This window comes from Citrus sinensis, chromosome 9 (genome assembly GCF_022201045.2).
Source record: "Citrus sinensis cultivar Valencia sweet orange chromosome 9, DVS_A1.0, whole genome shotgun sequence".
In the NCBI taxonomy this organism is placed as follows: Eukaryota; Viridiplantae; Streptophyta; class Magnoliopsida; order Sapindales; family Rutaceae; genus Citrus; species Citrus sinensis.
The window spans coordinates 6,204,376-6,231,682 of NC_068564.1; the positions used below are offsets into that span (position 1 = coordinate 6,204,376).

Consider the following 27,307-nt stretch of genomic DNA (forward strand, 5'->3'; position numbering starts at 1 on the left):
ATAAAACACGTTAAACTAAAAACTGCAGGTCCGCAGTTGACAGCACGCGCCCACGCCTTATCAACAAAGTTCTTCTGCCGCTCATAATTTCTCCAAGGGAACAATAATCCTTAAACATCATCTTATAGCTCAATTTTATCATCAATCAATAGAATTACACCTACAAAAGTAAAACACAAGTAAATCACTATTATTAAGTGCAAAACATTGATATTAAGGGAAGTAAATAATGCAAAACTAGTGCATAAATTGCACTCTAACATCCATTCGGTACGAGGCCTGGTTGTTTTCTGAACGAAGAATTTCTCATCACTTGTAACGACACTTTCAAGCCCCCCAAACCATTTTTAACAAAGTCAAGCATCGAAGTTGTCAACATATCCATCGACGGTCACTTGAATGTCCTGCAATACACCGCGAAAGACTGCTACAATGCTAAGGGATATTCGGTAGACAGCAACTTGCCTACCATCACTTTGTCCAAATTCACCGTCTCTAACACAGAAAACAGGTTTGTAGTCATTGGCTGTGACAGTTACGCTTACGTTCGCGGCTACTTAGGTGAGAACAGATACAGAGCCGGTTGCATGTCCATGTGCGACAGCTTTGACTTTGTCACCAACGGGTCCTGCATCGGCACTGGATGTTGCCAGATTGAGATTCCTAGAGGGAGCTTTAAAAATCACACCAACGTGTCATCATTCAATCCATGCACTTATGCGTTTGTTGTTGATCAAAGCCAGTTCCATTTCACCTCCAATTATCTTGCCTTCGATGGCATACCAGACGATTTTCCTATAGTGCTTGATTGGGAAATAACCACAATTGAAACATGTGAAGAAGCAAAAATATGTGGACCAAATGCATCCTGCGATAAATCCAAGGATAACACCACTACTTCTTCCGGCTATCATTGCAAATGCAACAAAGGTTACGAAGGCAATCCGTACCTCTCTGATGGTTGCCGAGGTATAAATCTTTAATCATTCTCACTCACGTGCGGATGTTCATTTTTTAATTTTTAAAATCATTTTTAATTAATTAATATTTAAAACAATTATTTAATTGCAGATGTTAATGAATTCGAAGACCCGAGCCTCAATAACTGCACGCACATATGTGATAACACAGCAGGAAATTACACATGTCGCTGCCCCAAGGGGTTTCGTGGAGACGGAAGAAGAGATGGAGGAGGTTGTATACCCAATCAAAAAAATTTGATTAAGGTCGCTCTAGGTAAGCAGTCAAAGCACCTTCTAATACATTTTGTTGCATGTTTGAGAACCTTTTGACATAATTTGCTGCCCCGTAATATTCTCTAAAATAATTTTTTCTAATAGACATCGGGAAATCCAATTGTGCTTGATGACGCTTTTAAGAGAATAAAATACTTAAACAAAAAAAAATGTTTATTGTTTCCTTTTCATATACCTTGCCTAAGGTCTTAAAAGAATAATATATTTTAGACTAAACGAAACAAAAATCAGGTGTTAATAATAGAATATTTTTAGCACACCTCTTAAGTTTGTCGAAGTCATACAGAATTCAAAAGCCATATGGTGGTAATTAAATATTTATTTATTCATTTTATGGTAGGGTGGGCAAAATCTTTTGTATTTAAGTATGTCTAAATTTTTATGAATATCATTACTGAGAGATGTGTTGTATAGTGTCAAGGTGTAGTATGTGGAGGTACCAATAGGAATTTGAAGATCCCGGTTGGACTATGAGTTTTGGCTTACAGGATCAAGACCAGGGCGACTTTTCCCTATACCAGACTCGGGACATAACCTGGGTATTTTAAATTTGATCCCAAGAATGGACTGTGTTTAACCAAAATAAATCCCAATAATTTCGATTATTGAAATTCAGGATGATCCAAATTTATATCGTCGGGATATAAATTTCTAGATGAAACATCAAGACATCGCTATGTTACATTATTTATATACAACTTATTGACTTAAAATTAATTTCCCAAAAATGCCCCAAGAGTTTTACAACGAACTCTGTTATTGATTAAACGACTATTTTAAGTTAAACTCTATTTTTTATTAAACAACTAATTTTAAGTTAATGTAAGTTATTAATGATTTAACTTAGGAAGACCAAGATACCCAAATGATATACACATTATATTATGACCTTTTCTATTACATAGTTCCATGTGATGAATGATCAGGACGGTGAGCTAACTAATTATCCTTGTCCTGGAGAGGAGCAGGTTGCAGTGGTGGGCTTGGACTCTTGTTTCTAATCGTTGGAATATGGGGATTGTATAAGTTCACAAAAAAGAGGAGGGAAATCAAGTCTAAGCAGAAGTTCTTTAAAAGAAATGGTGGTTTGTTATTGCAACAAGAACTGTCTTCAAACAAAAGCAGTGTTGAGAAAACAAAATTGTTTACTTCAAAGGATTTAGAAAAGGCCACTGATAACTATAATGCCAATCGAATCTTGGGTCAAGGAGGACAAGGCACTGTGTATAAAGGAATGTTGGCAGATGGTAGAATTGTGGCCGTCAAAAAATCCAAATTAGTAGATGAGAATAATGTTGAGCAGTTCATCAATGAGGTGGTAATTTTATCTCAAATCAACCACAGAAATATTGTTAAGTTATTGGGATGTTGTTTGGAGACAGAAGTTCCTCTTTTAGTCTATGAATTTGTTCCAAATGGAACTCTCTATCAAAACATACATAACCACATCGAGGAGTTTCCAATTACATGGGAATTGCTTTTACGCATTGCTGTAGAAGTTTCAGGTGCTCTTTTCTATTTGCATTCAGCTGCTTCTATTTCTATTTATCGTCGAGACATCAAGTCTGCAAACATACTTTTGGACGATAAATATCGAGCCAAAGTTTCGGATTTTGGAACTTCAAGATCTATAACGGTTGATCAAACTCATTTGACCACAAAAGTACAAGGGACTTTTGGATATGTAGATCCAGAGTATTTTCAGTCAAGTCAATTTACTGAAAAGAGTGATGTATATAGTTTTGGTGTAGTTCTTGTTGAGATTTTAACTGGTCAAAAACCTATTCGTGCAATCAACATTGACGAAGATAGAAGTTTAGTGGGTTATTTTCTCCAAGCAATGAATGAAAACCGTTTGTTTGAAGTCCTTGATGCTCTAGTTCTTAAGGAAGCTGAGAGAGAAGAGATCATGACTGTTGCTACACTTGCAAAAAGATGCTTGAACTTGAACGGGAAGAACAGACCTACAATGAAAGAAGTGGCATTTGAATTGGGGGGGATTAGAGCGTCAATTGGAGCTTCCATTTTGCAGCAGAATTGTGGAGTGATTGATTGTGTAAACGGTGACATAAGTGAACATTATTTAGAAAGTGATTTAGTTTCTATGGGGACGTCAATTCTAAACAATAGTGCTGCTTTTTCCATCGATGCAGGACCTGCTTTTTCCATTGACGCAAGACCTTTACTTTGAAACAAGCAGTGATTGAAAAGAGTTGTCTTGTACGTTTTAATATATTTTCATTTCATAAATAAAATTGTGAGACTTTTGCAATATATTCTACTATTTTCATTGGACAATGCAATTGGGGTGAACGCTAGTTAGGCCAGTCCCAGAGTAGTCAATTGAGAAATAAAAATAAAGGCTTATTCCGATAGATCATCAAGTGTTGCCACAAACCTGGCAATTAAAAGATTCAAAGATCGTAGAGAAGCAAGATTTTTATCCTAAGAAGAACATTGCAATTAGGGGGTGAAACTGAAGAAACAGAAGACCTCACAGTTTGACATATCAGAAGCAGAGCATACAAAAGAAAGAGGAGCTGGCGACACGGCATTCTGCATGTGAATCTATGATGCATAACTTCTGTCCAGTCCATTTATAAACACGATCGAATATGAGAATAAGGAAAAATCTTTTAAATTTAAATCTTGAATTTATTATTAATTAAAGATGATGAGTACATTTGCAGCTATAGCGCTAATCTAATGGTCATGATTCAGTATGCTTTACAAAGGATAATACGCGTTTGTCTTATATGGTTCCTTATGCTTATCCATTGAGCTATCCAGAGCTTTCTTGAATATGCTGAGTTACACGTTGAGTCATGAAGGTTTCATAGCCTTCAATGCAAGATAACTCGATGTATAATAAGTAAAAATTCATTCCTAAATCCTCTGAAAATTTTAGAAATAATTCACATTTTTCGTATAATTTCTTTGGTAGAACTTGAACGTGTGCCTGTAAAAGACACTTCGACGATAAAGTGAGTGTTTGATGGATGATAATTTTTTTAAATATTATATTGTTTTGATCTAGCTTGTTCTAAAAATTGTCCAAAAGATCATTTCTTGATTTTTGGCTCTTATTTATAGATTGAGAGATGAAAGATTGGTAGGAAAATGTATTTCAAATTTGAATCCTCACCATTCTTTTTCTTAGTTTGATTTGGACTGTTAGATTTGGTAACCGTTTTTGCCCGTACTTGAGAGTTCATAGTACGTGGTTTTATTAGTAATCAAGTGCTGTTACTTACGAACATTTCTGAATTGATTGATATTTGATTTCTCCAGACCTTTAAGATTGACCTTTAATATGAGACTAAATATAATTTATATTCGTTATCAATCTATATTGATTTGTCGTCTAGAATCAATCTATATTGATCTTTAATCCTGATCAAAATAAAATATATTGGTTATTTAATTTAACCGATTTTTATGAGACACGTGTTGAGGTGTAAATAGCTCTATTTTTTGGCACTTCCAAATCATCACATGCTGCCCGGTCAATGCTTGCTGGAGGTGATATTGAGGTTCTAGCTGAGGCTTATCACAGAGATATTTTATCGAACACCTAATTCATCTCATCCAACACTTAACTTGTTCTAATATGACATGATATATAGATGATATAACACTCGCACATTAAAATTGTATACATATTCCCCTAACATGCATGGTACCGCACTTGATTTTGTCATCTGACATGTATGGGTCCAACAAACCTAGCAATTTATAGATTTCACTCGCATTGTTCAAGATTCAGTCGTTTCTCTAAAGACAAAATGATCTATCTACACAAAGAAAATTTGACATTAAACAATTAACAAAAGAAATACTTAAGATCACTCAAATTTCATGAAGAGTAAAGAGCCATATTTCATCTCCCTCATCATTGATGCTGTGGGAACATCATACCATAGTAATTATTTTAATTTAAAATTGACATAATTTCCTTTTACAAAAAATATATATATTTTTTAAAGCTACGAAAATTTTGTTTCATTCGAATGAACTATTTTTATTTTATTCAAAAATAAAATAATAATTTAATTTTTTTGTTATAATTATATAATGGGTTGAACCTACTAAACTACTCATTAACTTCATTTATTAAATAAATTCATCTTCAACATTTAAAATTTAAAATTTTAATTGATTACCCCACCCAAATACTCAATATATCCTTAATAAACCCAATTTATATAATAAAAATATTTTTATGTATTAAACCCATTATATTTTTTAAAAGGAAGTCGAATGTCATTGTGATTAATACCGGATCAGCTGATGTTTGTTCTGACGACATTGGCTATGGAAATCGTTGTCATAAATTTATGGTTACAAATTGTATTGTAACTGACCGAAAACGAAATTGCAGAGAATATAATTGAATATTCATAATTATTGAACGAATGATACAGCTCAAGCCTCCTCAGTTTTTCCTTTTCTTCATCTTGAAAGAACAGTTGTTGAACTACAACACTGTACTAGTTTACTTTCAGAAACAAAATGTAGAACAAGTCCGTACGACAAGCCCACATAATGGCTGTCAACAACATCTCGTCCCTGATCGTGGCCCACCACCAAGTGCCCATAAAGATTAAACCATCAGCTTTGTTACCCTCTTGTCCAGTTAATAAAAATATTTCTAATTTATTAGAATTTAATAAAAATATGTTGAATGCAAAGATAGATTTAAAGAGTAAAAATTATTTTTTTTTAAACTATATTTTAGTATCTATAATTATAATTTAATTTAGAAGTATTTTTAATCATTAAAATTCATTTTCAAAAATAAATTTAATAGGAAACACAACGATCAAGGCAATGAATGAAAAATCTTTTGTTATATTTAATTTTCTGTCAAGTTGAATAATGATGATTTGACACATCATTTGCAATACATAACTCCCAACTCCCATAATAGATAAAAGAATAGATAACAGATAAAAGAATCGTTGGTGGGGTGGATCCAGAGAAGTTGGAGCGTGTTCTGAGAATCGCATTTTGGTGTCTTCAAAATGATGAACGTATGAGACCTTCCATGGGCGAGGTACTGAATGTACTAGAGGGCACATTGACAGTTGATCCTCCATTTCCTTTTGCATGCCGAAGGCCAGTGGAGGAAGAAGACTCATACGAGTCAAGCTTGGAGTCATATAGCGAAACTGAACATTGAAAACCTGATACATTTTGTGGATTTTTCAATCTCATTTTGTGAATAGTAGAACTGACCGTGCTTGGGACTGACAACTTGGCCTCTGCTCATTTGTTCATTTTACCTCCTATTGATAAAAGATGAAACTATTTATTGGGCGTGTGGGTTACCAATGGGCTACAGCTAAACGTGAGAATCAACTTTTTTTTTTGATAGTCAACGTGATACAATAAAATTGTAAAAATCGGTACATAGATGATAATATTTCATTTGGTACATAGATGATAATATTTCATTTTATTAACGTGGGGAGTGTTGTGTGCCTATTGTCTAAATCAGTCCAAATTAATGCATTTAATTCTTGAGTTTGTTGTTTGTTTTACCTTTTTTTTAAAAGTACTGAGTTTGTTAAAAAAAAAAAATACTAAGTTTGTTATTGATCAATCATCAATGTATCATTTTTCAATCCCAGCATTAAATGCATTTGTTGATGACTGAAGCCAATTCCATTGGAGCGAAACTTTACAGGTTATATGATTTGAGAAACCCCAAGCCGAAAATAATTAGTCCCAAATGAAATTTAGCCATTTAATTTAGAAAAGTTTTACGTTTTATGTTTGTGCAAATTTTAATGTACTTATAAACGCATGAGTTTGTTGAAGTATAGATTATGAATAATGAGGTCGAATCTACAAAAATTGTCAATTTTAGAAAATAAAATCTAATTTAAGTTAATTGTAACTCTATCCTAACTAAAAAAAAAACTATTTTGTTTGAGAAAACTAAAACTCAGACGCAAGTAAATTTAAAATGAGTAAAGTAATGCAAGAACTCAAGAGATTGAAGCTATTGAGGTTTCAAAATCCACCGTAATTTAACTTATCAATTATCTAATTACCAATTAATTCCTAATTTTAGAATGATAGCTAGATATCAATTTAAGTCCACTCATGAACATAACAATTGAGTCCAATTAAAATTAATCTTATATATATATATTTTTGTTTAATAATACATTATCTAAGCATCCCATATAAAAAATATTAAATAACAAAGAGTCAAAATTTTTTTAAGTACTCTTTGTAAACAATTCAATAAAAGATATAGAATAAAAAAATAATCATATACAAACTTCATGGATCCAAATATAAATTCAATCAAATATTAATCCTAATAATTAATAATACATGATAAAATTAATAAAAATATTTAATAATATTCAACCAAACATGTGAAACAAGAATCATAAACATTAAAAACACACATATAAGGAATTAATTGAATAGAAAGTAATTTATCTCATTCAATAAGGTACGATCCTTGACTCTAGGACAGAAGTTTAGTTACTAAGAATAAAAAACAAAAGATAAAACCAATCATGAGAATTAATCGAAGCGGCTGGCTCTTCTCCAAGCCGTGGCTTCTGCTCTGCTAAAGGCGGTTCCCCAACTTTGGTCCGCTTCCCCTTTCAAAAGCCAATGGCTTTTTATTTATTTTTTATATATGTTAGAAGTCAGCCGCCATGCGTGTTAAGCCACAAATCTTTATTAAATTCTAATTCACTTGCGTACATTTCCATCAAAATAACGTAATTTAACCATTAATTGCTTTTATTTTTCTTGACCCCTCTCGGTGGCTTTCCTTACGCTTCATGAATGACAAAGCCGGTGACCACCAAATCTTCCATATTTTCTTACGCTCTCCACACAATTTCCCAATCCGTGCCTAGGGATGGCAATGGGGAGAGGAGGAGAGAGGACCAATCTCTCTATACCCATCTCCGATATTTTACGTATGTCTCCGTCCCCTCCCCGTCCCCGTCCCCGTCATAATTACTTGAGAGAATCTCCATTTTCTTCCCGAATAATAACAGGGGATCCCCGATGGTCCCTGATCCCCGAATAACTAATATATTTTTTTGTTTTCGATTTTGAGTTAATTATATTAAAATAAAAAATTCAAATAAAAGTAAAGTTTGAAATATATCTTACATTAATATTCATTACAAAAGTCACATACATTAAATTAGTAAGTAACGCAGCATGTACGGGATATAAACTTCTTTTACAAACTATCGTGAATAAATTAATAGTCTAATACAAAATTGTTACAAATAAAATCGAATTTAGATTCAAAATTAACTTTTTCAATGGTGGCGTGGGCACTTTATAAATGTGGACTATTCCCTTCACAGCACAATAGTTAAGTCGGAGCAAATCAAGAGCAAATATTAGATTAAATTAGATTATATTAGATTAGATTAGATATTAAAATTGTGATTCGTTGTGGGCAATTATAACATCTAAAAATAAATAAAAAATAGATTTAAGTTTAAAACATTTAATGAATATTAAAATTAAAACAAAATTTTTGGGCTAATAGAATTTACCCGGTTTTTTTAATGTGCTAAATAAAAATTTAGAACTTTAATTAGTTAATTAGGCCTAAAAGTTTAATAATATAAATATTTTGATATTTGTTATTTTTACCAATATTTATAATTTTATAATTCAAATTTTATAATTTATTTACTAGTAATTTTAAAAAATAAAAATAAAATTTAAAATTAAAATGGGGAAATGGGTAGGGGATGGAGATTCTACCTCTGTTAACATGTATATGTTAATAATATTGATTTTGATGATAACAAATTTTAAATGGTTTTTGTTTGATAAAAATGTTGGAGCTATTCCTTAATAAACGAAAGCCTTAACAATCATTCCATTCTTATTCATAAAAGTTGGACTTTCAACTTAGAAAAAGATTCTCTGCAAAATCTGGTTTAAAATGTGATTCTGGAAATAAACGGTGAACCGTTTTCTCTTAAACGGTTAACCGATTAATACTAGAGAACAACATATTGCCTAAGCTCTAACCGTTTATGAAAAACTGAAAACACAAAAAAAATGGGAAGGCTACTGGAATTTAACGGTGAACCGTTTATTTAAACGGTTAACCGATAACATCCAGAATTGAAGGTTGTCCTCCTCTGGCACTGATTAACAAAACCGGATAAGACTAAATTGTTTTGCAGGTTACTGGAAACAAACGGCGAACTGTTTATTACAAACGGTTAACCGATAATATCCAGAGAAGTCACTTCATGCAACTCCTTAACCGTTTTATTTAAACGGATAACTGATGTTCATCTTGCAGGTCTCTGGAATTTAACGGCGAAAGGGTAACCATAAATGGCACACCGTTTATTTGAATTTTGTCCCAACGGTAACTTTTGACCACCCTAAACGGTTAACCGTTAATGGTTAACGGCGAACCGTTTTCGGGCCGACAGTTATTAACGACTAGTTTTTCAGCTCCAAATATAAATAAGCTCATTCAAATTCAAAGAAGATTGATCACAACACGACTATTGAGCTTATATTCGAGAATACAATCTTCATAGAGCTTAGAACACATTCTTGCTTCATCTATTCACATATTGGGCATCATTGTGTAATCTTATATATTGTGAGAGGCAAAACAAATTTGAAATCTTTTGTTTTGAGTGATTGTAAGTGTTGGGATACACTTGGGTTAAAGAGATTGGGATAATCTCTTGTTGTAAAGGTTATTGACACCTTGGAAGTCAAGTGTAAGCATTTGAAGACTTGGAGGCTTGCTTAGTGGAATCCTCAAGCCCGGAAAGCTTGGAGGCGTGGACGTAGGCGAGGTTGGCCGAACCACGTAAAAATCTCTGTGTTTGAATTTCTCTTCCCTTATCTTTTTACATTGTGATCAACTTAATTGTTATTGCTTTGAACTTGGATTATATTTGCTTTAAGTTTTTCTTTATAAATTGAATAATTTTTTAGAATCCCAATTCACCCCCCCTCTTGGGTTGCATAATTGTATTTCAACCTCATCCCCGTCCCCTCCCCGAATAAGAAATTGGGTAAAAAAATGTCCCCGTCCCTTCCCCGAATAAGAAATTGGGTATGAAATTATTCTCATACCCTCCCCGAATAGGGAAAATCCCCGAGGGTACCCGTCCCCGTGGGGATTTTTGCCATCCCTATCCGTGCCCATCAATTTCATTTGTTTCCATTTTTTCTTTATTTCTTTCAGGATTCGATTCTTTATGCACATTTACATCTTAAACTTCAATTTGTACCCTGCCCAATAAAATAATTTAATTGACAAAAAATTTAAATAAAAGAAAATTAAAAAAAATATGAAATTAGAATGGAAAATCTATCAATAATTTATGCCGTCATTTTGATCTTTATAGTTATAGATTTTATATTATAGATCTCCACACAAAACTGTAATTTGATGTTTTCAGCTATATAATGTTATTTTCATTAAAAGAAAAAACTAAATGATCGAATTGACAAGATATTAAATGTTATAAATTATAATTAAAAAAATCACAACCTCATATTTTATAGTGGACGCCAACATCTTGCCTCAGCAAATTGACTGATTCAAATTAATAAATTTTAACAAGTCATCGTGGTTCTATATTCTCCCAATATATTAAATGTTATAATAGACTTTTATGTTGAATAGAATTCACAATTTGAATCTACATTCTCCCAATCATTTGTGTAATCACGCCCTATTAATAGAATAAATTACAACAAAGACAATGTTGCTAAAACGAATGACATACTATATATTTGATTAATTGATTTCAATTTATAAAACAATGTTGAATTATTTTTCTAATATCAATTTGTATGTCAAAACTCATTTTTTTCTTTAACGATTTAATGTTAGCAATTACATAAGTTATTAAAATTTTAGAAAGATCTAAGTGATAAAAAAAATCAAAGAAAAATGAGTCATTGTCCCCCTCCATATAAATTTACGTTTTCTCGAGAAAAGAAAATGAATGTTTCATTCTTGATATATCTCATATTACTCAATAATTAATAATTCTCCGTAGAAAATTAATTCTTGTTTGATGTCTTAAAACCATCGGCGACTTTCATGAAGCGTGATCAACCAATCAAAACAATCAGATCAACCGAAAATTTAATGATTGAGCAACCCTAGGTGATTTATTTTTTAATGATTTATTTTTTAATTTTTAGTGATTACGTGTGATTTTTTATGCAAATAACATTACTCTTAGTACTTTGTTTGAGCCAACCCCATGCAAAATTTAAGTTGGTTTTGGAATCCTCATGGGGTAACAGTCTTTGAACAAGTTTTTTTATAATATTAATTTGTATGTTAAGAATCGTATTTACTTAAAATATATAAGTAATAAAACAAAATCCTAAGAAAAATTAAAATACTCTCGAAATAAGTTTTTTTTTTGGAGAATAAAACAAGTATACAGAAGTATTGATACTCGAATCGAAATATTTGATATAATGGTGATAAAATAATTATAAAATTATAAAGTATTATAATGTTAAGTAAAAAATTAATGCTGCACAATTTTATGGTTATTTTATTACCTTTGTGTCACCATTAAGATTCTTTATCATATTTGTTGATGTAGATGTCTTCGAACAGTATTTGGATTTTTTTTCGCTTACTTAACGGAAAATTGTTCCTTGAATTTGTCAAAACAATTAAATAAATTTATGTGGGACCCCGGACTAGGAATTGATCGATCCATTTGAGAGATGAAGACTTCATTGATTGATTCTTCATGAGTCGACCAAATGCATTTACTGGGTTTGAGTGTTTGCCGGTGCGCATGTTTTGATGGTCTCTGGAGGGTCCGATTGGAATTGGATTTTGTTGAATTTTTTAATTATAATTATTATGGAAAAAATTATATTTATAAAATAAAAATTAACAGTATATAATGAATATAATTTTTAAATAATAATTTAACAAAAATAATTAATAAATTATTATTTTTCATTGTATAAATGTAAAATTAAATTAAATTAAATTTTAATTTATAGTTTGCAAATGTTTACTAAATACTTTAATATTGTACCTTTTAAAATTTTAATCAGAAGAGTCACGGCCACCTGGCTAACTCTTATAAAGAGAACTGTAAAACGTCACCATAACTCTCTTCATGAGAGTTGACCTGCCTTATAACTTTCAAACTATAACTAATGAATACCAAACAGGATTTAATACCGCATTTTAAGAATTTTCAAAGTAAACTATAGCAGCTGAACTCCTCTTATCGTTATAAAATCCAAATTAATTCGTAATGATCTTTCCTATAGAGCGAACTGGCTAGCTACCTAGGAAATAATTATGGGATTCCTCAAAATGCCTTTCCGACTTATTATGCTGGTGGTGCGAGTGCAGCTGCTACTACTAGCAATGAGCTGCCACTGCTGTACTTCTAGAGCAAGTACTGCCTCTGCTGCTCATGCTCAAGCCAAGCCTGGCTGCCTCAATCGTTGTGGAGACGTCGAGATCCCGTATCCATTCGGTACAGAGCCTGGTTGTTTCCTGAACGAAGAGTTTCGCATCACTTGTAACGACACTCATTTCAACCCACCCAAACCATTCTTATGGGATTCAAATATCGACGTTGTCAACATATCCATCGACGGTCACTTGAATGTCATGCAATACACCGCAAAAGACTGCTACGATGCTAAGGGATACTCGATAGACAGCAACTTGCCTTCCATCACTTTGTCCAAATTCACGGTCTCTAAAACGGGAAACAAGTTCATAGTCATTGGCTGTGACAGTTACGCTTATGTAAGTGGTTTCTTGGGTGAGGACAGATACAAATCCGGTTGCATGTGCACGTGCGACAGCTTTGACTCTGTCACCAATGGATCCTGTGTCGGCACTGGATGTTGCCAGATTGAGATTCCTAGAGGGCTGAAAGAACTCGAAGTGGAAGCAGTCAGCTTTAACAATCACACAAATGTGTCCTCATTCAATCCATGCACTTACGCGTTTGTTGTTGATCAAAGCCAGTTCCATTTTACCTCCAATTATCTTGCCTTGGGGGGCATACCAGACTATTTTCCTATGGTGCTTGATTGGGAAATAACCACAAATGAAACATGTGAAGAAGCAAAAATATGTGGACTCAATGCATCCTGGGATACACCCAAGGATAACACCAGTACTTCTTCCGGCTATCGTTGCAAATGCAACAAAGGATACGAAGGCAATCCGTACCTCTCTGATGGTTGCCAAGGTATAGATAAATCTTTAATCATTCTCACTCACGTGTGGATGTTCATTTTCGAATTTTTAAAATCATTTTTAATTAATTAATATTTAAAACAATTATTTAATGGCAGATATTAATGAATGCGAAGACCCAAGCCTCAATAACTGCACGCGCACGCACATATGTGATAACATACCAGGAAGTTACACATGTCGCTGCCGCAAGGGGTTTCATGGAGACGGAAGAAAAGATGGAGGAGGTTGTATACCCAATCAAAAAAATTTGATTAAGGTCGCTCTAGGTAAGCAGTCAAAGCACCTTCTAATACATTTTGTTGCATGTTTGAGAACCTTTTGACATAATTTGCTGCCCCTTAATATTCTCTAAATTAATTTTTTTTTTCTAATAGTCATGGGGAAGTCCAACTGTGGTTGATGACGCTTTTAAGAGAATAAAATACTTAAACAAAAAAAAATTATTTATTGTTTCCTTTTTCATATACCTTGCCTAAGGTCTTAAAAGAATAATATATTTTAGACTAAACGAAACAAAAATCAGGTGTTAATAATAGGGTATTTTTAGCACACCTCTTAGGTTTGTCGAAATCATACAGAATTCAAAAGCCATACGGTGGTAATTAAATATTTATTTATTCATTTTATGGTAGGGTGGACAAAATCTTTTGTATTTAAGTACGTCTAAATTTTTATGAATATCATTACTGAGAGTTGTGCTGTGTAGTGTCAAGGTGTAGTATGTGGTGGTACCAATAGGAATTTGAAAATCCCGGTTGGAGTATGAGTTTTGGCTCACAGGATCAAGACCAGGGCGACTTTTTCCTATGCCACACTCGGGACATAACCTGGGTATTTAAAATTTGATCCCAATAATGGACCGTGTTTAACCAGAATAAATCCCAAAAATTTCGATTATTGAAACTCAGGATGATCCAAATTTATATCATCAAGATATAAATTTCTAGATAAAACATCAAGACAGCGCTATGTTACATTAGTTATACATAACTTATTGACCCAAAATTAATGTCCCAAAAATGCCCCAAGAGTTTTACAGTGAACTCTATTATTGATTAAACAACTATTTTAAGTTAAACTCTATTTTTAATTTAACAACTAATTTTAAGTTAATGTAAGTTATTAATGATTTAACTTAGGAAGACCAAAATACCCAAATGATATACACATTAAATTATGACCTTTTCTATTACATAGTTCCATGTGATGAATGGTCTGGACGGTGAGTTAACTAATTATCCTTGTCCTGGAGAGGAGCAGGTTGTGGGCTTGGACCCTTGTTTCTAATTGGAATATGGGGATTGTACAAGTTCACAAAAAAGAGAAGGGAAATCAAGTCCAAGCAGACGTTCTTTAAAAGAAATGGTGGTTTGTTATTGCAACAAGAACTGTCTTCAAACAAAAGCAGTGTTGAGAAAACAAAATTGTTTACTTCAAAGGATTTAGAAAAGGCCACTGATAACTATAATGCCAATCGAATCTTGGGTCAAGGAGGACAAGGCACTGTGTATAAAGGAATGTTGGCAGATGGTAGAATTGTGGCCGTCAAAAAATCCAAATTAGTAGATGAGAATAATGTTGAGCAGTTCATCAATGAGGTGGTAATTTTATCTCAAATCAACCACAGAAATATTGTTAAGTTATTGGGATGTTGTTTGGAGACAGAAGTTCCTCTTTTAGTCTATGAATTTGTTCCAAATGGAACTCTCTATCAATACATACATAACCACATCGAGGAGTTTCCAATTACATGGGAATTGCTTTTACGCATTGCTGTAGAAGTTTCAGGTGCTCTTTTCTATTTGCATTCAGCTGCTTCTATTTCTATTTATCATCGAGACATCAAGTCTGCAAACATACTTTTGGACGATAAATATCGAGCCAAAGTTTCGGATTTTGGAACTTCAAGATCTATAACGGTTGATCAAACTCATTTGACCACAAAAGTACAAGGGACTTTTGGATATGTAGATCCAGAGTATTTTCAGTCAAGTCAATTTACTGAAAAGAGTGATGTATATAGTTTTGGTGTAGTTCTTGTTGAGATTTTAACTGGTCAAAAACCTATTCGTGCAATCAACATTGACGAAGATAGAAGTTTAGTGGGTTATTTTCTCCAAGCAATGAATGAAAACCGTTTGTTTGAAGTCCTTGATGCTCTAGTTCTTAAGGAAGCTGAGAGAGAAGAGATCATGACTGTTGCTACACTTGCAAAAAGATGCTTGAACTTGAACGGGAAGAACAGACCTACAATGAAAGAAGTGGCATTTGAATTGGGGGGGATTAGAGCGTCAATTGGGGCTTCCATTTTGCAGCAGAATTGTGGAGTGATTGATTGTGTGAACGGTGACATAAGTGAACATTATTTAGAAAGTAATTTAGTTTCTATGGGGACGTCAATTCTAAACAATAGTGCTGCTTTTTCCATCGATGCAGGACCTGCTTTTTCCATTGACGCAAGACCTTTACTTTGAAACAAGCAGTGATTGAATAGAGTTGTCTTGTACGTTTTAATATATTTTCATTTCATAAATAAAATTGTGAGACTTTTGCAATATATTCTACTATTTTCATTGGACAATGCAATTGGGGTGAACGCTAGTTAGGCCAGTCCCAGAGTAGTCAATTGGGAAATAAAAATAAAGGTTTATTCCGATAGATCATCAAGTGTTGCCACAAACCTGGCAATTAAAAGATTCAAAGATCGTAGAGAAGCAAGATTTTTATCCTAAGAAGAACATTGCAATTAGGGGGTGAAACTGAAGAAACAGAAGACCTCACAGTTTGACATATCAGAAGCAGAGCATACAAAAGAAAGAGGAGCTGGCGACACGGCATTCTGCATGTGAATCTATGATGCATAACTTCTGTCCAGTCCATTTATAAACACGATCGAATATGAGAATAAGGAAAAATCTTTTAAATTTAAATCTTGAATTTATTATTAATTAAAGATGATGAGTACATTTGCAGCTATAGCGCTAATCTAATGGTCATGATTCAGTATACTTTACAAAGGATAATACGCGTTTGTCTTATATGGTTCCTTATGCTTATCCATTGAGCTATCCAGAGCTTTCTTGAATATGCTGAGTTACACGTTGAGTCATGAAGGTTTCATAGCCTTCAATGCAAGATAACTCGATGTATAATAAGTAAAAATTCATTCCTAAATCCTCTGAAAATTTTAGAAATAATTCACATTTTTCGTATAATTTCTTTGGTAGAACTTGAACGTGTGCCTGTAAAAGACACTTCGACGTAGAGATGGCAAAACCCCGGGCCGGGTCCGGGTATTGCCATGACCGGACCCTGCCCGGATGCAACCGGTCCGGGTCCGGGTCCGGGCCGGGTTTTAATCCGGGTACCCGGATTTTATATTTTTTAATATTTTATGTGTATATATTTTTTATTTTTTGGTAATTTTATAAGTTTTAAATTTATTTCAATAAAATTTGACATGAAAATATAAATTTTAAGTGTTTAAAACTTTATATATGTATAATAAATAAGTTAAATAAATATAAAATATTTAAAATAATATATATTTTATAATTTTTTTTAATAAAATCCGGGTTCCGGGTTTATCAAGTGATGCCCAAGACCGACCCGGCTTCATACCCGGACCGGGTAATACCCGGCTCGCAACGCCCGGGTACGGTCCGGGTCCGGACCGGACGGGTATTTTTGCCACCTCTACTTCGACGATAAAGTGAGTGTTTGATGGATGATAATTTTTTTAAATATTATATTGTTTTGATCTAGCTTGTTCTAAAAATTGTCCAAAAGATCATTTCTTGATTTTTGGCTCTTATTTATAGATTGAGAGATGAAAGATTGGTAGGAAAATGTATTTCAAATTTGAAATCCTCACCATTCTTTTTCTTAGTTTGATTTGGACTGTTAGATTTGGTAACCGTTTTTGCCCGTACTTGAGAGTTCATAGTACTTGGTTTTATTAGTAATCAAGTGCCGTTACTTACGAACATTTTGTCAAAAGCAGCCATCCATCTAGATGGTCAACATTCAAAGAAGAGAAATTTTGCAGCAAGTTGGAAAGGAAAAGGAGCACACGGGCTTGGCATTTAAAAGAAGTTGGCAACTACTTTGAAATATATACATATATATATTAATTTAATAGCCATTTTTTGGCTATAAAAGGAAGAGCTTCCTCATTCATTTTCATTCAATTCCATCGAGAGAAATCTTTCTTTCTTTGAGTGTTGAGAGTTTTCAAGAGTTTAATAAACTCTTGAGTGTCTAGTGATTTGAGAGTTTGGGTGTATTGGGGTTTTGGGTAGTGAGCTAAAATACTACAATACTTGTAACTCCTTTTCACTAGTAAAATATTTCCTTCTGTCTTCGCCCGTGGATGTAGGCTAAAAGCCGAACCACGTAATTTCTGGTGTTCTCTAGTGTGCTTGTTCTTTATTTTATTTCCAATATTATTTTAGCTGCGGTCCTGCTTCACCCACCAATTTCCTAACAGTGGTATCAGAGCTATTGGTTGTATTTTTGGAGTCAGGAATTGTTCACGTATTCACGTATACGGCGTACGGCACTATTCACGTATACGGTGTACGGAACTATTCACGTATACGGCGTACGACACTATTCACGTATACGGCGTACGGCACTATTCACGTATACGGCGTACGGCACTATTCACGTATACGGCGTACGGCACTATTCACGTATACGGCGTACGGCACTATTCACGTATACGGTGTACGGCACTATTCATGTATACGGTACTATTCACGTATACGGTACTATTCACGTGAAACGGTGGAAGCGATCCAAGAATTTTGCGGTGCAAAGCAGGGAATAGTGGTGTGAGTAAAGCAACTGTGTGGTTCTGTACATGTCTAGGAAAGTTCTGTCACAAAGGCGATAAGAGCTTAAGGAGTCTGGGTTTTAAGTGGGACCATTGTGACCCCTCCAGTCTTTCCTGGGAACTTTCCTGGTGTGCATTCTCACACATACTCACAACTATTCAAGGTGGTATACTAGCTTGTGTGCAGTATTTATCAACAAAATGGCGGCAAAGTATGAAATTGAGAAGTTTAACGGAAATAATTTTTCGTTGTGGAAAATGAAGATGAAAGCTGTATTGAGGAAAAATAATTGTTTGGCAGCAATTGGAGAAAGGCCCATGGAGATAACTGATGACAAGTGGAACGAGGTAGACGGTAACGCCATTTCTGATCTACACTTGGCACTTGCGAATGGAGTATTATCTAGTGTGGCAGAGAAAAATACGGCGAAGGAAATATGGGATACTCTCACAAAATTGTACGAGGCCAAGTCACTACACAACAAAATCTTCTTGAAGAGAAAACTCTATACTCTTCGAATGGCAGAATCTACAATGGTGACCGACCACATCAACACCTTGAAGACTCTATTTTCACAACTCACAACGTTGGGTCATAATATAGAGGAAAATGAACGTGCAGAGCTTCTACTTCAAAGTCTACCAGATTCGTATGATCAACTCATCATCAACCTGACGAACAACAATCCAGTGGAGGGTCTAGTTTTCAACGATGTTGCAGCCTCCGTATTAAATGAGGAGAGCAGGCGAAAAAACAAGGAAAACAGACAAGCAAGTTCGCAGCAAGCGGAGGCGCTATCGGTGACGAGAGGAAGATCAACAGAACGTGGCCCCAGTGGGAGTCAAAATCATGGTAGATCAAAATCCAGAAGTAAGAAGAATGTTAAATGCTACAACTGTGGCAAGAAAGGGCACGTCAAAAAGGAGTGTTGGAGTAACCAGAAGAAAAGAGAGGGCAAAGAACCTGAGTCATCAAATGCTCAGGGGTGTGTAGCAAGTACCTCGGATGATGGCGAAATTCTCTATAGTGAGGCAACAACTGTTTCAGAAGGCAGAAAACAACTTTCTGATGTCTGGCTTATAGACTCAGGAGCTACCTGGCACATGACCTCTAGGAGAGAATGGTTCCACACATATGAACCTATCTCAGGAGGATCTGTATATATGGGTAACGATCATGCCTTGGAGATCGCTGGTATTGGTACTATCAAAATAAAAATGTTTGATGGTACAATTCGCACAATTGGGGAGGTACGACATGTCAACGACCTGAAGAAAAATCTATTGTCTTTGGGACAAATAGACAATCATGGGTGCCAAACTCATGTGGAGAATGGAATTATGAAGATCGTTAAAGGAGCGCTTGTATTGATGAAGGCAGAAAAGATCGGTGCTAATCTATTCATGCTTAAAGGAGAAACACTACAGGAGGCTGATGCGTGTGTCGCATCAAATGGAGAAGAGTCAACGATGATGTGGCATCTCAAACTTGGCCACATGTCAGAACAAGGCTTGAAGATTCTCTCTGAGCGAAAATTACTTCCGGGGCTCAAATCGGTAAGTTTACCATTTTGCGAGCATTGTGTTACAAGTAAGCAGCATAGATTAAAATTCAGTAGATCTATTGCTAGAAGTAAATGCATTCTAGACTTGATTCATTCTGATGTTTGGGAATCACCGGATATATCCATGGGAGGTGCAAAGTACATGGTGACTTTTATTGATGATTATTCCAGAAGATGTTGGGTGTATCCAATTAAGAAAAAGTCAGATGTATTTCCTGTGTTTAAAGAATACAAAGCGCGGGTGGAACTTGAATCTGGTAAAAAGATCAAGTGCTTGAGGACAGATAATGGTGGAGAATATACAGACGGCGAGTTTCTTGCTTTCTGTAAGCAAGAAGGTATTCAGAGACAGTTCACGGTGGCATACACTCCTCAACAAAATGGAGTGGCAGAACGGATGAACAGAACTCTTACAGAAAGAATAAGAGCTATGTTGAGGACTGCTGGTCTACCCAATTCATTCTGGGCAGAAGCAGCCAAAACTGCCTGTTATATAGTAAATCGGTCGCCATCTACAGCTATTGGGTTGAAGGCGGCGATGGAGATGTGGACTGGAAAGCCAGCTGATTATTCCTACCTACATGCATTTGGATGTCCTGTGTACGTGATGTACAATGCCCAAGAAAGAACAAAGCTGGATGCAAAATCTAGAAGATGTATCTTCTTGGGGTATGCTGATGGAGTAAAGGGGTATCGTCTGTGGGATCCCACTGCCCACAAGATCGTCATCAGCAGAGATGTTATTTTTGTAGAAGATCAACTGCAAAGAAAAGATGAAGATGATGGCACTGTAAAAGAAAAGTCAGAGACTGTGCCGGTATATGTCGAAAATAATCCAGAAGATTCAGATTCTTCTAAAGCAGCATCAGAGCACGAGGAACAAGAACCAGTTGAGTCCGAGGCTCCAGAAGTTCGTCGGTCAACTCATGAGAGACGACCGCCAACGTGGCACTCGGAGTATGTCACAGAGATCAACGTTGCATACTGTCTTCTAACAGAGGATGGAGAGCCTTCAACTTTCCATGAAGCTTTAAACAGCTCAGATGTTGCTTTGTGGATGACAGCAATGCAGGAAGAAATTGAAGCTCTACACAAGAACAAGACATGGGAACTTGTACCACTACCACGTGGAAGAAAAACCATTGGAAACAAATGGGTCTACAAGATCAAACGTGATGGCAATGACCAAGTGGAGCGGTATCGTGCGAGACTGGTAGTGAAAGGATATGCTCAGAAAGAAGGTATTGACTTCAACGAGATATTTTCTCCGGTGGTTCGACTCACAACAGTCAGAATAGTCTTGGCAATGTGTGCTACATTTGACCTACATCTAGAGCAGTTAGATGTTAAAACTGCATTTCTTCATGGAGAACTTGAAGAAGAAATTTATATGCTCCAACCAGAAGGTTTTGCAGAAAAAGGAAAGGAGAACTTGGTTTGCAGGTTGAACAAATCTCTATATGGTCTCAAACAGGCGCCGAGGTGTTGGTATAAGAGATTTGATTCCTTCATCATGAGCCTTGGATACAACAGACTCAGTTCATATCATTGTACATATTACAAGAGATTTGAAGATAATGATTTCATCATTTTGCTGTTGTATGTGGATGACATATTGGTAGCAGGTCCCAACAAAGATCGAATCCAAGAATTGAAGGCACAGTTGGCTAGGGAGTTTGAAATGAAGGACTTGGGACCAGCAAACAAGATTCTAGGGATGCAAATTCACCGAGACAGAAATAACAGGAAGATTTGGCTCTCACAGAAGAATTATTTGAAGAAAATCTTGCGGCGCTTCAACATGCAAGATTGTAAGTCAATTTCTACCCCACTTCCTGTTAATTTCAAATTTTCCTCAAGTATGTGTCCTAGCAATGAAGCAGAGAGGAAGGAGATGTCTCGAGTACCGTATGCATCAGCAGTGGGAAGTTTAATGTTCGCTATGATATGTACAAGACCGGACATTGCACAAGCAGTGGGAGCAGTCAGTCGATACATGGCGAATCCTGGTGGAGAGCATTGGATAACTGTGAAGAGGATTCTGAGATACATCAGAGGAACCTCAGATGTTGCATTATGTTATGGAGGATCATAGTTTACTGTCAGAGGTTATGTGGATTCAGATTTTACAGGAGATCTTGATAAAAGGAAATCCACTACTGGTTATGTGTTTACACTTGCGGGAGCAGCTGTAAGCTGGGTTTCGAAACTGCAGACCGTTGTGGCTTTATCTACAACAGAAGCAGAATGCATGGCAGCTACACAAGCTTGCAAGGAAGCTATTTGGATACAAAGGTTATTGGAGGAGCTCGGGCACAGAAAAGAGAAAATTTCTGTATTTTGTGACAGTCAGAGTGCCTTGCATATTGCAAGGAATCCAGCCTTTCATTCCAGGACAAAGCACATAGGAGTTCAGTATCACTTCGTTCGAGAAGTAGTGGAAGATGGAAGTGTGGATTTACAGAAAATCCATACTAAGGAGAACCTAGCAGATGTTTTGACCAAGCCGATAAATACGGATAAGTTTATCTGGAGTAGATCCTCTTGTGGCCTAGCAGAAACGTAGGCAACATGATTATGGCGAAGCAGAAAGGATGGTGTGGAGATTGATTGATTCTCCATCAAAGCTCCAAGTGGGAGAAATGTCAAAAGCAGCCATCCATCTAGATGGTCAACATTCAAAGAAGAGAAATTTTGCAGCAAGTTGGAAAGGAAAAGGAGCACACGGGCTTGGCATTTAAAAGAAGTTGGCAACTACTTTGAAATATATACATATATATATATTAATTTAATAGCCATTTTTTGGCTATAAAAGGAAGAGCTTCCTCATTCATTTTCATTCAATTCCATCGAGAGAAATCTTTCTTTCTTTGAGTGTTGAGAGTTTTCAAGAGTTTAATAAACTCTTGAGTGTCTAGTGATTTGAGAGTTTGGGTGTATTGGGGTTTTGGGTAGTGAGCTAAAATACTACAATACTTGTAACTCCTTTTCACTAGTAAAATATTTCCTTCTGTCTTCGCCCGTGGATGTAGGCTAAAAGCCGAACCACGTAATTTCTGGTGTTCTCTAGTGTGCTTGTTCTTTATTTTATTTCCAATTTTATTTTAGCTGCGGTCATGCTTCACCCACCAATTTCCTAACACATTTCTGAATTGATTGAAATTTGATTTCTCCAGACCTTTAAGATTGACCTTTAATATGAGACTAAATATAATTTATATTCGTTATCAATCTATATTGATTTGTCGTCTAGAATCAATCTATATTGATCTTTAATCCTGATCAAAATAAAATATATTGGTTATTTAATTTAACCGATTTTTATGAGACACGTGTTGAGGTGTAAATAGCTCTATTTTTTGGCACTTCCAAATCATCACATGCTGCCCGGTCAATGCTTGCTGGAGGTGATATTGAGGTTCTAGCTGAGGCTTATCACAGAGATATTTTATCGAACACCTAATTCATCTCATCCAACACTTAACTTGTTCTAATATGACATGATATATAGATGATATAACACTCGCACATTAAAATTGTATACATATTCCCCTAACATGCATGGTACCGCACTTGATTTTGTCATCTGACATGTATGGGTCCAACAAACCTAGCAATTTATAGATTTCACTCGCATTGTTCAAGATTCAGTCGTTTCTCTAAAGACAAAATGATCTATCTACACAAAGAAAATTTGACATTAAACAATTAACAAAAGAAATACTTAAGATCACTCAAATTTCATGAAGAGTAAAGAGCCATATTTCATCTCCCTCATCATTGATGCTGTGGGAACATCATACCATAGTAATTATTTTAATTTAAAATTGACATAATTTCCTTTTACAAAAAATATATATATTTTTTAAAGCTACGAAAATTTTGTTTCATTCGAATGAACTATTTTTATTTTATTCAAAAATAAAATAATAATTTAATTTTTTTGTTATAATTATATAATGGGTTGAACCCACTAAACTACTCATTAACTTCATTTATTAAATAAATTCATCTTCAACATTTAAAATTTAAAATTTTAATTGATTACCCCACCCAAATACTCAATATATCCTTAATAAACCCAATTTATATAATAAAAATATTTTTATGTATTAAACCCATTATATTTTTTAAAAGGAAGTCGAATGTCATTGTGATTAATACCGGATCAGCTGATGTTTGTTCTGACGACATTGGCTATGGAAATCGTTGTCATAAATTTATGGTTACAAATTGTATTGTAACTGACCGAAAACGAAATTGCAGAGAATATAATTGAATATTCATAATTATTGAACGAATGATACAGCTCAAGCCTCCTCAGTTTTTCCTTTTCTTCATCTTGAAAGAACAGTTGTTGAACTACAACACTGTACTAGTTTACTTTCAGAAACAAAATGTAGAACAAGTCCGTACGACAAGCCCACATAATGGCTGTCAACAACATCTCGTCCCTGATCGTGGCCCACCACCAAGTGCCCATAAAGATTAAACCATCAGCTTTGTTACCCACTTGTCCAGTTAATAAAAATATTTCTAATTTATTAGAATTTAATAAAAATATGTTGAATGCAAAGATAGATTTAAAGAGTAAAAGTTCTTTTTTTTTAAACTATATTTTAGTATCTATAATTATAATTTAAATTAGAAGTATTTTCAATCATTAAAAATCATTTTCAAAAATAAATTTAATAGGTAATTTGGTGGCTTCAAAACAACCCCTATATTAATCAAATTTTATTCACAACTTGAGTCCATTCATCCCCGAAGTATAAACACAACGATCATGGCAATGAATGAAAAATCTTTTGTTATATTTAATTTTCTTTTGATATTAATCACGAGGTATTCTGGAGAGGGCCCCAACTGTGGGAGACACCTTTAAGCTCGTACCACAATCCAGACTAGAAGTCCCCGCTCGAACTAGAAGTCTCCGCTCGAATCGGGAGACACATGTTCTCCCAACAAAGGCGACTTCCCTGCGACTCGAACTGGGGAGCAAACCCAATCAAGCCACTTAAGGGGACTCCATTGCCAGTGGAGCCAACACTTTGTTGGTTATATTTAATTTTCTGTCAAGTTGAATAATGATGATTTGACACATCATTTGCAATACATAACTCCCAACTCCCATAATAGATAAAAGAATAGATAACAGATAAAAGAATCGTTGGTGGGGTGGATCCAGAGAAGTTGGAGCGTGTTCTGAGAATCGCATTTTGGTGTCTTCAAAATGATGAACGTATGAGACCTTCCATGGGCGAGGTACTGAATGTACTAGAGGGCACATTGACAGTTCATCCTCCTCCATTTCCTTTTGCATGTCGAAGGCCAGTGGAGGAAGAAGACTCATACGAGTCAAGCTTGGAGTCATATAGTGCAACTGAACATTGAAAACCTGATACATTTTGTGGATTTTTCAATCTCATTTTGTGAATAGTAGAACTGACCGTGCTTGGGACTGACAACTTGGCCTCTGCTCATTTGTTCATTTTACCTCCTATTGATGCGAATGCAAAATCTATTTCTGAGTGAAATTTTCTGAACACATATATTTCCGTATGCACAATCGTGTATCCTCATTCATCTGTCCAATACTCTTCACTTAAGTCTGGTCTGTCTCTGGAGAAGATCATCATGAATCAGTGAAGTTCCGGTTCCTTAGGCTAGATCTGGATGGCAATCTGCGCCTGTATTCGTGGGTTGAAGTTTCACGGTCATGGAGATCAGTTTGGCAGGCTGTTGAAAATCAGTGCAATGTCTTTGCAACCTGTGGTGAACAGGGCATCTGTGTATTCAATGCATCTGGATCCCCAGACTGCAAGTGCCCATTTAAGTACAATTCTGCTTCTAACTCGAAATGTTTGCTTCCGAATCAGTGCAAATCTAGTTCCACTTGGGTTGAACTCGAGCACACATTACTCTATGGAATGTACCCAGCAAACGATTCAATTTCGCAATCTAGTTTACAACGATGCAAAGACATGTGTCTGCATGATTCACTGTGTATGGCTGTAACCTTCACAAATAATAGGGCTGCAGAATGCCGAATGATAACAACCCAATATATGAGTGGTTACTCAGACCCCTCTATTAGTTCTGCTTCTTTTGTCAAGAAGTGTCCATATTCTGACTCGTTAGCTGCTGATTTCACTTTCCCAATGAACTCCGCACCAATTTCTCCACTCAGGCAATCTTATCGGCCCTGCATTCCTTGCCTAATCGGGGCAGCTTCAGGCGCATTTGTTGTGTTTATTGTAGTTCACATATGGATTGGTTTTTGGTTGCACAGTAAAAGAAAATTTTTAAGGAGGAAAGCTGCAGTAGCTTTCAAAGGGCCCGACTGAAAGGGTTTGATTATGTTATCCTTCTGTGAAATTAAGGAGTTTTCGGAGAATTTCAAGTACCCAATCGGACCAAAGATGTTCAAAGGCATGCTACCGCACATTGACAGCCAGCCAGTTGCTATCAAAGAGCTGGATACAACCACGGAACAGAGAAAGTTCCGTGGTGCAGTGTCAAAGATAGGGAACATTCATCACAAAAACCTGACCAAGCTGGAAGGTTATTGCTGTGAGTTCAGTCACAGATACCTTGTCTATGAATTTGCCCAAAATGGTTCTATTGACAGATATATAGAAGATTCTAAGCTATTCAAGAGGCTGACATGGAAAAAGAGAGTTGATATATGCACAAGTGTGGCGAGGGCACTTTGTTATTTGCACACTGGGTGTAGAGAATTTGTAAGCCATGGGAATTTGAAATGTGAAAATGTGCTCTTGGATGAAAATTTTGAAGCCAAAGTTACTGATTTTGGCCTTGGGATTTTTCATGGTGATGCATCAGTCTATGGTACTTCAGCGGGGAAAGACGTAGAAGATTTTGGCAAGATGGTGTTGATATTAGTAAACGGGTCTCGAGAAGTTGAAGATGTTTGTGAATGGGCATACAATGAATGGATGGAGGGGCGGCCAGAGACAATAATAGATAAAAGAATCGTTGGTGGGGTGGATCCAGAGAAGTTGGAGCGTGTTCTGAGAATCGCATTTTGGTGTCTTCAAAATGATGAACGTATGAGACCTTCCATGGGCGAGGTACTGAATGTACTAGAGGGCACATTGACAGTTCATCCTCCTCCATTTCCTTTTGCATGTCGAAGGCCAGTGGAGGAAGAAGACTCATACGAGTCAAGCTTGGAGTCATATAGTGCAACTGAACATTGAAAACCTGATACATTTTGTTGATTTATCAATCTCATTTTGTGAATAGTAGAACTGCCCATGCTTGGGACTGACAACTTGGCGTCTGCTCATTTGTTCATTTTACCTCCTATTGATGCGAATGCAAAATCTATTTCTGAGTGAAATTTTCCTGAATACATATATTTCCATAT

General features: G+C 35.4%; 3 protein-coding genes across 8 annotated transcripts in view; all 3 read left to right on the forward strand.

Annotated features, from left to right (window-relative positions):
* LOC102607632 (wall-associated receptor kinase 2-like) overlaps positions 1–27,307 on the forward strand; it is an 88,758-nt gene that overhangs the window by 21,866 nt on the left and 39,585 nt on the right. The gene's annotated exons all lie outside the window — the stretch shown is intronic.
* LOC127899631 (wall-associated receptor kinase-like 8) lies at positions 273–3,447 on the forward strand. The gene is made up of 3 exons (XM_052433087.1): positions 273–969; positions 1,072–1,236; positions 2,225–3,447. The coding sequence occupies exons 1-3, from the start codon at positions 588–590 to the stop codon at positions 3,445–3,447; spliced, it is 1,770 nt and encodes a 589-aa protein (XP_052289047.1). The 5' UTR covers positions 273–587.
* LOC127900045 (wall-associated receptor kinase-like 22) lies at positions 12,661–15,986 on the forward strand. Its single transcript, XM_052434427.1, has 2 exons — positions 12,661–13,501; positions 14,767–15,986. The coding sequence occupies exons 1-2, from the start codon at positions 12,661–12,663 to the stop codon at positions 15,984–15,986; spliced, it is 2,061 nt and encodes a 686-aa protein (XP_052290387.1).